General features: G+C 37.3%; 1 protein-coding gene across 8 annotated transcripts in view; it reads left to right on the top strand.

Annotated features, from left to right (window-relative positions):
* Window positions 1–12,949, top strand: part of LOC139122893 (PH and SEC7 domain-containing protein 1-like) — a 65,849-nt gene that overhangs the window by 35,808 nt on the left and 17,092 nt on the right. For 5 of the 8 annotated variants that reach the window (XR_011549547.1, XM_070688736.1, XM_070688742.1 and 2 more), the window contains exons 2-4: window positions 7,808–7,874; window positions 8,867–8,920; window positions 10,550–11,480. Coding sequence is in view for 7 of the 8 variants with exons in the window: in XM_070688736.1 (XP_070544837.1) it covers window positions 7,808–7,874; window positions 8,867–8,920; window positions 10,550–11,480 (1,052 nt within the window). In the remaining variant the exon portion in view is untranslated. Of the gene's footprint in view, window positions 1–3,218; window positions 3,332–5,908; window positions 6,043–7,556; window positions 7,696–7,807; window positions 7,875–8,866; window positions 8,921–10,549; window positions 11,481–12,949 lie in introns of those variants that run through there. The other 3 variants (XM_070688739.1, XM_070688738.1, XM_070688741.1) reach the window with 3 other exon arrangements.

Here is a 12,949-nt window from a genome sequence, read left to right as displayed (position 1 = left end):
TTCAAAAAAGCCCACAGCAACCAAACCGACTTTGAATCAATTAATGCACAGCAGCTATGAATTGTTTTTCATTTTCTAACTCTTCCACATGTTCCAAGAAGAGTAAAACTTAACAGGAAAGGACCGTAACTAAAGTTAAAACAAACTGTACCAGTTGTTTTTTTTTGTATATTAACTGTAACTTTCATGTTGTACTCCCTATAGCACATTGAAATACCGAGTATTCCAACTCGTCTACAGTCTTTATTGATATACGTGTGTATGACATACTTTTATCTTCAACATCAACAGAAATTCAAATTCCAATAATAACAAATGATAGCCCTATATCTTCAGAATATGTTGACAAACCAAATACTAGGTATTTTGATATCCCTATTGGGATATACTGTTTTAAAAGAAACAGTAGTTGTTACAAGGAAAAAATACTGGTGAAATATTTTTAAAAGATAAGCGCTTTTGCCCCATGAATGATTACAATTTGTGATGGAAAGGTCAACCTGACCAACCCTGCTCAGATTACAGACTTGTACATGTATCACATAGCTCAGACTGTGAAACCATATTCATGTCCTAGGGAATATCATTCTTGTAACAAAATCACCATATGATATGAGTGTACTCTATTTGGCGTTATAATGTTAAAGGGGCAGATCATTTGTCAATGTTAAAGGGGCAGATCATTTGTCAATGTTAAAGGGGCAGATCATTTGTCAATGTTAAAGGGGCAGATCATTTATCAGCTTTATCTAAAAGTGAATGGAAAACAAAGGGCTAACACCATGTAAATACTCAATGTCAACAACAACTAATGCGAGAACCAGGGTTTAGGCTGCGTTCACAAATAACGATTGGGGGGGGGGGCTGGAGGAATCTCGATTGAAATCGTATTTTTTTTCAGATCCCCCCCTGAGTAGCCTAAAAAATTTTCAAATGCCCCCCCTCTATATGGTCAAATTTTTCAAGTCCCCCCCCCCCCCAACTATCACAGGCCCGCATATTTGTAAAGGATGTGAGTGCAGAAAAAACAAACATGTATTGCGCCGTTCTGCTCACAGGTGTTCAACACTACCTGTATTAGCACTTTGTATAGTCATATTCCCAAGGCAAGTTCTTTAAATGCATCAGTGAATTTTTTAGATGTGTCTAAAAGCCAACTTGAGTTAATCCAACTCTGGCCAGGTCAATTGCTCCTGTTGAAGAGCACACAAAATGCAATCATGAGAGAGTAGGAAAATTGTGAATTCTGGCTAATTGCCGTATTGCACAGTGACCTACCAAAAATTGTTTCAAAACTACAAGACCTATATGAATTAGATGCTACTCAAAGTTAAAATATTCGATCAAATAAATGTTTTAATCTCTGAAATTTTGGGTGTGATAATTGCAAATTTGGTTAAAAAATAAATAATTCCATTTGGTCACATATTTTTTCTTCGAGTCTTTACTATTCAAAGTTTTACTTCTGTATCATTTTATAATAAGAGTGTGAAAATTTAGAAAATCAAGCATGGTGACCCCATCTTTTTTTTTTAATATTTGATTATTCTCATATGCCAGAATTCAAACATTTATATGTTTTCTTCCATGTGTTGCTCTCTGGCCTGATCTTGTGTACAAGTGAGTTTCACTGTCATGAGTGTCATTTGACCCAAACCCTTCTTCAACTACCATGTACATCAGAGCTGTCTCTGTCACTGTTCAGGTATGCAGTGACAGTGACACTGCAGTAGCAGGGTAGTATCTGGTAGTGACACTACCCGTAGGCTGTATAAACTTTGATAATTTTGGCAATATTTTTGTTCAGTTTTACAACTGCGTTCTTGTTCTACTTCCTACAGCATGTTGAATTGTCCATGGCGTATTCAGCTTGCTATCACAGCCTATGTATGTGTACCATGCATTTGTATCACTGACAACTGACTGTCAGTCTGGACTCCAATTAAATTATCACCAAATACATATTTATATTTATATATACAGGCTTTGTCGACAAACTAAATATTGTGTGTTTGAGCATGCTGTAGGGAGATAGCAAGAAACTGTAGTTGTTATATTGCATAGAAATATTGCAGAAATCATTAACAGTTGCAGCTTCTGCCCTGTTACGAGGCTCAAGTTTGTTTTTTTACGACAAATCACACTTTTAGATTTTTCGAGATGAAAGTCATGAAATGTGATGGTACTAGATGGTTCTAGATTTTGTAAAATTATTACTAACATTACAACATTATGATGACATAAAAAAATGATATTCATTTTTCATTGAATTACCTAAAAAAACTTGGAATTGGAAAATGTAAAACTCAAAAGGGACCCAAAAATTTTCAAGTCCCCCCTACAGGTAGAGCAAAATTTTCAAGTCCCCCCCCTCCACTACCCCCAAAATTTTCGAATCCCCCCCTGAATTCCTCCAGCCCCCCCCCCCAACCGTTTTTGTGAAGGCAGCCTAATAAGAACTGCCCCTTTAAATGATGCCTATGACAGTGATCTCCCCAGGATTTTCTGATCGAGTGGCGGCTAATTTGCATAACAATAAATGCAACTGTTATGGTAATGAGTTTCTATCGTTTACCAAAAATTATAGAGTGGCGGCCACCACTCTATAATAGCTCTGGGAGAACACTGCTATGATCAGGCAAAGCTAATAAATGGACTTTGGAAGCTGTTAGACAGAGATGCACTGGTACATACACTAATACAATGTAATCCTGTTGGAGACTCCACACAATATATTGTAATCCACAAGCAGGCATCGATGTGTGTCGTCAGAGATGAATAATTCATAAAACCTACGTGAGCACATATATACAGAAAAACTTGTCACCTCATGATCTTACCATGGATTGTGATGAAATTCATTAAATAAGCATGGGAAGACAGATTCAAAACCTATGACTTCAGACGTCATGTTGTCAGTATTGGTCTATGCCAATAAAAAAATCAACAAGACGTCATGAAGGACAAGTCGAAGACCGAGAAGTATTGATCCGTTATTGATCACCTACATGGCGTAATTCATAGTACCCTAAACACACAAGGATTACAACAACCAATGTTTTGTTGTCTAGATTTTCTAGTACCTTAAGAAGGTTATTGGTTTGTGTGTCATTTAATACTGTGGAGGATCCATGCACAGAAGGGCAGAATTGTTGTCTGGTTTCTTCCCCGGCACAATAACAAACTTGTAAAGGAGATTGGCTTACAATTTTTATGCTGTAGTGAAGTATAATGACACGTGGCAGTGGCTGTGTATCAGAAAGTCTCACAGATTTCCCACTGTCTTGAGTATAGCAGTGACACAAGGATCTAGGTATACATTGTTTATCGGGTAAGTATACCAATTCTGAGTCTGGTTTCATTAATCGACTATACCCATCTCAGTCTGCATGTACCTGTTACATGTATCTCTGATTATATAGGGTTTACTTCCTTCATTGTTGAAATATATTTTGAAGATGAGGAAATTACAACTACTGCATGTATTGGTTGCTAGTTCAAAAGGTGATTCCTATTTGCAAGAGATGACCTATGCCTTGTAAATTTAAATGTAAAGTTTAAATTTACAGGGCATAGGTCGTCTCTTGCACATGTCTCTATCTTTCTGTTTACAAACAATTATTCTACCCTGTGGCCATTAAGTTTCAACTATAATGCTAGAGTGATGGCAAGTTTTGACCCTTGAGAAAAGGAAGTTCCTCTACCTACATGTATGTACATGTACATCATGTATTTAAAAGTCAGACTAGTACCACTTATGGAACCATAAGGGAGTTATGTCTGAAAACAGAGACAAGATCAGTGTCAGAGAGACAATTACTTGTAGTACAGCAGTCGGTTGGATCTGACAGTGAAATTACACATTTACATTGTGAGCAGGAAAGAAAACGCCTTTTCAAAACAGTTTATCAAAAATCAACCTTTTTAAAAATAAAATGTTAATTGTTATCAACATCCTGTACACAAATTGTTATGTTCAACTTTTAAGCCACTCCAGTGACGATTGATGTATGCCCTTGAAGCTAAGCACCCTGCCCTTCCAGAGAAATTTCTTATCTGTACAGTTTTACATGTAAATGTCATTCAGTGGCACTAAACCCAATCAAGCATAGGGATGAGTTACCATTTTGATGTGGCCTTTTACCCTTTCACCACCATGGTTTGTCCCAAATCCATTGTTTTCTATGGTAAAGTTCGACCTGTATACAGGGAACTGGGGGTGAAAGGGTTAATACAAAAAATCTATCTCTACACTTTAGGTTCCTCTTTGGATTGGCAAAGTAGTCACCTGGCTTTTCTCAGGGCTGCGCCACAGTTTCACCTTAGCATCTATGCGACAGTCTGCCAAAGTATAATTGCTTCAATTTTGTGATCACCTAACCATATACATGCAACAGTCTGCCAAAGTAAAATTACTTCAATTTTGTGATCTGTGAATCTGCCAGAGTACATTGCTTCAATTTACTCTGTATTGATATTGAAATACCCATAGATTTAGGGCAAGTCCAGTTCCCATTAGAGACATCTTCATCAGCCAATCAGTGTTTATTCAGGCTAGGATCCTCCCTCAAAATATCAGGAAACTCTACCAGGCCCTCCTTGCCAGGCTGTGCAGATTGGATGCACGCCCTTGGAATTGAAATCTAAATACTGACAGGCAGTGTCCCATCTTTTACCATTTATCCCTTTCACCACAATGGTTTAGCCCAAACTGATTGTTTTCAATGGTCAGTGTGGACCAGTTCATAGGGAATAGGGGTGAACAGGTTAAATGTTGACAATTCACTTCAAAGCTTCGCTACAAACCTGTTGTACTTTGCAAGTCACTTTAGAAAGTTAAAGGTCAAAGATGTGAAGGATTATAATCTTTGACAGATTTGTTCACTAGATCAAAAATATGCACACATGCAATGTACTGTACCAGCATACATGTAGCAGTAGATCAATGGTGTATGAGCATATCTATTACTAGGGTATATAGGATTTTGACTTTGGTCATTTCATCCCAATTCACCCCTATTTCCCTAGTTCAAAGATCCATCAGTAATGGGATTGCACCATTTGGTTGTGATGATAGGGGGTGAAAACCATGTATTTGTTAGTCACATCAGTTGCGCTGTCACTAGAAGATTTAATGGCAGAATATGGTGATAAAAACAATTTTTTTCTCTCATTGGAGTTGAACAAAAATCAGACATCCAAAGGCTCCCAATAATTTCATAATAGTGACATTATTACAAAATTAAGTCCTCCGTAAGTCTGGTCTATTTTGTGTTTGCACCGTTTGCCTTTCATCTGCTGTGTGTGAATTTTCTCTGTACATTTTTTTGTCAATTGCAGGAGCAATCAATTTATTTTTGGATCGGCTCTAAGCATGATCAAGTAATCAATATCTTGATAATCTTTATTATTTCCTTAACAATGCAATTCTATCATAACTGGGTCTATTCTTTATAATATTCTGACAAGGCTTCCAATTGCTATTTGCAGTCACACAAACTTAGCTTTTCAAACTACAGATGTACTGTACAACTTCTCTGAAAGTATTGAAGATGTCTCTTGATATTTTAGTTTCATTTTTTGTTCAAGATAGCGCAGTGAATGGCATCAGAGTAGATCTTGATACTAAAATGTAATCCAAATATAAGCCATGTACGTAATAAAACAGTTTCTATTTCAAGATGAAATGATACTTCAATAATCAGATCCAGGAAGATTAGGGAATGCATCAGACATTTTTCACTTCATTTGAGATTTCAGCCAATGGGGTGCAGTGTATGTGTGTTTGTGTGTGGAATAGTTTGTAGTGATTTAGTGGTGAAAGAGGCCCTCCTAAGTGATTGCAGCATCGGGCCGTTCAACCAAAGGGGTGGTGTTGACATCCACTGGAAAAGCTGACCTGTTGCTTGTCAAGACACCGTGGCATGTTTACTGTTGCTGTGTGTGGGAGGTAAAGCCCCTTCTCTCAATGTCAAGATACACAAGTGTTCTGTCAGACCTCTGTGCTTGGCATTACAGACAGGTGCCTGAGATTCCCGACTGGTAAGGTTAATATACATACCTATTTTTGTCGAGAAAATCATGAAGGCCGCTGAATGCCTGCTGTGGAATTAGGAGCAGATTTATCTCTGTAAAGATTACATGTACCAGTGTGTTCAAGGAATTTCCTTTCCTAGTTGTTATGTCTTCTGACTGGGAATAGCCATGTTGTATAGATCAGGACCCCTAGGAGCTATGTAAGTTCATCATTGGGCAAGCTACATCCGAACAGGTCAAACATTGGCCACTCCATTGTCAGGCCCTAATTGAGTAAAATCATTTGGCTTCCACAAGTACCGTGTGAATATTTCAGTCTCAATAAACACGCCACCTCATTAGTGAATGCTCTTCACACTGTGTGCATATAGTGTTAATGCTCAAATTGACACAGTGATGGCATAGCTTGGCAGAATGATTTAAGGTTCACATGATGGCAAGTGCTTCATAAAGTGGATTTAATTTCCTGATTTGACAGGTAATACAGTTACTACTATTGTATTGTATTCAACGCTCAATCATTTTTACCATCTCGGCCGAAGAGCAATTAATTAGGAAACTTGTATTATGCAATATATATATATATATATATATATATATATATATATATATATATATATATATATATATATATATATATATATATATATATAAATATATATATATATATATATATATATATATATATATATATATATATATATATTATATATATGGACACACACATACCGTATGTACAAGAAGGGGTACTTGTTGAGCAATAGATTTCCGTCCTTTGCCAGAGATTAACTACAGGAACATTCATAGCTCAAAGATGAAATGTATGGTTATGAGAGACAGATACAACACTTTCATTCGAGAGTCATAGGATAACATATACATACAGATACAGTACGTACCATAATTTCAAGCCTTTCACACATTAACTACAGGATCTGAAAGTCAGTCAATTTGATATCTTATAAATTCTTTTAGGTCCTCCCTGTATCAATAATAATAGGGTATTGCATATCTCTTCCACAGTTCTTTTAAACATGAGTCGATATGTACTGTTGTTGATGATGGTTCTTGTTCTATGTGTGATTTTGTACTGTTGGAGCTCTTTAGTGTTGTCTCTTGTCTTTTATTCAATAAATGAGTAGGTGTATTAGCTTCAAAGTCATTTTCTGATCCTACGTGTCATGGTTTTCAGTAATGACCTCAATTTCAAGGTTGCCATGAGCACACTGGAATCTGTACATACTAATAATGCTATATTTGAGATCTATTAATGGGATATATCTAGCTCCCGCAAAGCGTGTTACCATGTGCAGTAGCAATCTATAATGGTACAAAGTGGAACCAGCGCTTTGCCGCAGTTTGATCTCAAAATAGATCATTTGTAGAAGCCTGTGGCATATGCTCATAGCAGCTGTTCACAAATTAGGCAAGGCATAGCCGACACTGGGGAGTGAAAACCAGTATCGTTTTCCTAATTGTTCCATTTTTATGGCATTTTGAAACCAAAGAAGCCGGCACAGCTCAGCCACATTCACCTACGTGCGAAGTCATTGAGTTCAGGGTGTTTTTTTCAGATGTCAACATGTGAATGTTGACCTTCACTGAGGTTACACAGAGGTCAGAAACCCAGATCAGAGAGACCAGTTTTTGCATACCATTGTAAGACATAGCTAAGTCTGTGTTCCTGTCTTGCATATCTCTGGTGACACATTGCTGTCAACACCAACGAAAAAAAACACTAATTTTTTTTGTCGTTTGTATCTTTCTGCAGATGAGAGTTGGAGATGTCATTGTTGAAGTGAACAGTCACCCAGTTGAAAATAAAACTACAAGAGAAGGTAAGAAATGTCGGTTGGAAAAAAAATGTAACCTGTCATTGGTGTATTTGTATATATGGACACGAATGCATGGTTTCGACAGAATGTGCACAAGAGTTCTCTGTTTGAAGTCAGTTTCTGTATTGTTTGTGTGTACATGGTATGGGTAAGCACATTTGGTCTATCGATCAAACTCAACTTAATGAGTCCCAGGTCACACAGGAGAATTTTTTACAGCTGCATAAAATAATGTACACATTGCACACTAGTGTCTGGAAACTGGTACAACACATTCTCAAATCCACTTTTAAAATAGGGATAATGCTTTGCTGATAGCACAGTGATGGTTTGCCTGTTTCTGCCTGACTGAAGAGATTTATTCCAATAATTGATAGTTTTCTGGCCATGTATCTGTAGATGTGTGTTGTATCCAAACATTTTTGTCCTCCAACACATATTTTACTCATGTTATTACCATACCCTATAGCTGCATCTCTTTTATGTCTTTCCCAGAATTCGTTTCCCTTTCAAGAAAAATTCATAGCATGTTATGAACTTCAAATCAGCATCTTGTATATTACCATTAAAATATCAAAATTTCCAGCAAAGTGTCTCTCGCAACGAAAAACAGTTTACCATATACATCAGGTCTTGACAAAGTATTTGTTATCTGAAAGCACTGGGGTAATGATGGAAGTGTAAAATAAACATGCGGAGTTTTAAAAAAAACGCCAGCTTTTTTTATAAATAGATATTTACATTCACCTTGTCAACCATGACTATACAAATAACCAATGCTGGGAAGCCGTTTCTCGCACATCACTTGTTACCATGGAGACAGTGCGGAAAAAAGTATTACCTCAAATATATTGTGAAATCGTCCAGTTTAGGTGAATACATTTTTATTCCTGAAAATCCAGTGTGTGTCATATTTCATCTCCCAGGCAATATTTCAATGAAACTATCCATAGGTACAAACTGATGATCATGATGTATTCTGTGCTATATTACAGTTGTACAGCTCCTTCTAAGGTCGCCCAGCACATTACAACTCACCGTCATTGAAGGTAAGCAAAAAGAACTCATTTCTGTTCCGTGTCATCGGAAAATGATGTCCATATATAGAACAATCTGTGTTGCATCGGTATTGATTCAGTTGGATTTATGCCTCGTCACGTAGTACTCTGCCTGTATGACAGAATGCTACCCTGCAGGCAAAAATTAACATTCCCAGTTGTTGCCATGCAAAAGCAGTATTTTTTCCTTTATGGGATAATCACAACTTCACAAGCATCTGACCATGTCCCAGGGCTCATGGACAGTGAATACAAGTACATCAACATACCGTTAATGAACAAGTTGAAGTGAAAAAAACAGGTTTTCATGTGTGCATCCGTCATATAAGCCTATTCTTGTTCAGAAGATAATATATATGTGTTTGCAGGGCTGATGCAATATACCGTATGTAAGATTAACTTGAATGAGTCAGTGTAGAGCTTATACATCCCAGGTCTGACAGTACACCTCCTTCAAGGCATATTTTCATTTCAAATGAGTAAACTAATCTGATGTCAATATGGTGTGTGAACATTTTTCACTTCATCTGAATCATTATGGAGCTCTTCATTTTGTTTGGGCAAACAAATAGTCAGCTTTATTACTAGTTTGTCTCTCTCTAGTCAGAATATGCTGTCGAGGCAAATAACAGAAATGTTCAATGCATAATACACTCATTGTGTATATTGCCGTGTGTGCCAATAATTGTAGAGCGTACTATTTTTAGAATAATATATGACCAAATATGCATCTGAATCCAAAGAAGGATATTCGAGTACACAAGCACCAATAGTTGGCAGACAACTTACATGTGCTGTCCACCCCCATTTCAAGTGTAAAAGGCCCATCACTGTATTGAAAACAATTTGGTGGAACCAGAGTTTATTGCTGTGCAGGGTTGAATTGTTGAAATTTGCAGTGGGTTACACACCCCTTGAAGGATAGTCTGTGCTGATGGCTTGAACCACTGATGTGAAAAACAGAATTTGCATTTCAAACTGTAAGGCAAACAATATATAGGACTAGATTTTCAGTGTAACTCACGATTTGTACATTGAGCCATTGCCTCACACAGTAGCAGAACTGTAAGAGATGTGTACTGGCACATTGTATGGTATACTGTGAACGGAATTTTCTACAGCAGGTGTAATAGTTAATTGTTTAAAGTTTTGATTGACAAGGATAGCTCATCATCACTTGGCTGGTCTGTGCACCTGATACAGTTTTAGTATCTGAATTTTTATAACATACTTATTTCATAAATACCGTTCAAGTGTTTTTACACTATGATATTGTTACTAAGTGCCTGCAGTTCTCCATTTATCACTACAGCTAATACTGGTACATTTGATGAGAGAGTAGAATTAACCCATTGAGTGCTGTAATTTTTCCCACCAAAAAATTGATACAAAATTTTATCAATTTTAGGATTTTGTCCGTAATTTTTTTATAATTTTGGACCAAAAGGACATCATAATGAATTGGCCACAGTATTTCATCAAAATTTTGACAAAAATCTGCTAAAAATTGACAGAGGTATATCTTATAAAGGTGACAAAAATTTACTGTCTCTCAAAGAGTTCATTAATACAGAGTCTTTAGTTGTAATTGATTCAATGTTTTGATTTTTTTCCCGACAGATCCAATAGTCCGACAAAAGGTGGAAGACTTCCTTGGTGGGCCAGAAACTGTAGAAACAATTCAAGCATCTCTCTCTAAAGAGGACTTATTAAGTGAAAAAATTCAACAAAAACAAGCAACACATAAAAGGCACCATGGCGAAAATTTTGCCAGGCATAACGGACCTACGATTGAAAAATTAGATAACAGACCTCGGGAAAGGTACAAACCTGCATCATTGATAAGGTCGAGTAGTTCAGATTCGAATCTGTCAGACTCGCCAACTTCCAGGACGTTAACTACAACTGTTATGATTCACAGGGAGGATTCCTCTCTGAAATCCGGGTCAAATAAAGCGGAAGAAGTTGTGGAATCACCGCAGGAGGACAGCGGTGTGTGGCACAAGCAGCAGGAAGCGACGGGGAGCCAGTCGTCGGAAACGGAGTGTTCAACAGATCAGGATAGCCAGTTGACGGATAATACGGTAATTATGGTGAACGGGGTAGAACATTTCAGCAGCAGCAGTAGCACTGAACATGTAAGCAGTAAAGACAAACCAGACGGGCAAACGGGGGATACGTCGAAAGACGAAACTGACAGTGGGGTCGCGGCTGTGGATTTGAGCGCCGTCGAAGTGGAATTCAAAGATGAGACACTCGAGGGAAATGATGATCAGAATTTTAACGGAAATCTTTTGGAACATAATGGGGACTCTGGAAGCAGTGAATCCGGCAGCTTGGACAGTCTCACGGAATCGGAAGTTTCATTAGAGACGGAATTAATGCAGCATTATGCTGAGAATTCTTCCAAACTTGGAGGAGCCACGGGGCCTGTGTCGCCAGGAGCTGTCCAAGGTAGTCTGGACTTGCCTTCAGCAAGACGACTCGCGAAAAGGTTGTACATGTTGGATGGATTCAAGAAATCAGATGTTGCCCGACATCTTTGTAAAAAGTGAGTAAAATTTATGAAATCAGATCTTGCCTATAACATCTTTGCAAAAAGCACATAAAATTTGTTGAGGTAAAAAATTGTCAGAAATTTTTCAGAAAAAGCCTTTGTTACTCCCCTTGGTATACCAGTATTAAATGGAGTTTCAATATAACTCCTCCGTTCAAAAGTTCCACATCATCATTGAAAAACAGTAATTTAATCCGTAAACCCTTGTTCTTGAGAGTCTGTACTTAATCACAGCATGGCACAGTGTTAAACACTGTCATCTCCGTGTATGTGACTTCTGTCTGCATCTGGGTCAAACCTCTCCACTGACTGTAACAACCTGTGCAATACACACACACAGCCACCACAGTGATTATAATAACTCTTCCAGCTCTCTTTTCTACCTGCTACAATTACCAGCCTCAACTTCAAAATAAGGTGAATGAGACCTGAGCTCAGTAACTGATAGCTGTGCACCTTACTTAGTACTTGCATAGTCAATCTCACCTCCGACAGCGATAGCACAGAGCCCTGATACAGAAGTTGTGAAATACACTACAATTCCAATATTCTAGTTAAATGAACGTATGACCTCAATACCCCTAAGAGGACATTTTTCATTCATTTGCACACAAGCAAAACCACAAAACATCCGTTCGAGGCTGAAACGCTTTGAAAACACAGAAGTATCAATTTTCAAAGATATCAGATTGCCAACCAGCTTGAATGAAAGGTACATTTAGCGGAGGAAAGAAAATACTCCAGAGCTGTCAATATCCGGAAATCCCTACAATTCCAATAAGCTGAAAATGGAGTATTCCCTTCATGGAATTACAAAGGATGCTGTTACAGTTATTAAACGCCAGTATTCCATGTTTTGTTGTCGGCTGTCAAAAACAGCTGTTATCAAAGTGTAAGCAATGCCTATCATAATAATTTATCCACCCTTCTCTACTGTTGTACAATCCATTATCTACTTACAACAATATCCACAAGCAGTAACTATTGATTTATAATTCATCATTTTTGTTGAGTTGTGAAATTCAGTTTCTTGTTCCACTCCCAATATCACACAGAAATCATGCCCAGTGCAACACAATCTCAGTATGTGTGTGTCTATTCTTATTGTTGACAACTGAACTTTGTCAAGACTAGAATTCATTAAAACAAAAACACTGTATATTTTACAAGATGTATTATATTTGCAATCGTTTAATCCCTTGCATTTCAAGATACTTAAGATAGTATGCGCCTCAAGGATGTGAGACTGAAACTTTTGTTCAAACTTTCCTCAAGAAATATTTCAACCATTCTCTTTCAAAATCAAGAATTAAATTGGGGTTACCATGCAAATATTACCGTAGTACTAGAGAAACAAATTACCCACGATTTACTGATGTATTTGAAATTCAAAATAGCCGCTATGCCTGAGTTAAATCTATGAAAAAAAAAAGATTTCTGAAAACCTAATACAGAAAAAGTTT

The sequence above is a fragment of the Ptychodera flava genome, chromosome 22 (genome assembly GCF_041260155.1).
Source record: "Ptychodera flava strain L36383 chromosome 22, AS_Pfla_20210202, whole genome shotgun sequence".
Taxonomy (NCBI): Eukaryota; Metazoa; Hemichordata; class Enteropneusta; family Ptychoderidae; genus Ptychodera; species Ptychodera flava.
This window is presented reverse-complemented; position numbering and strand designations above follow the sequence as displayed.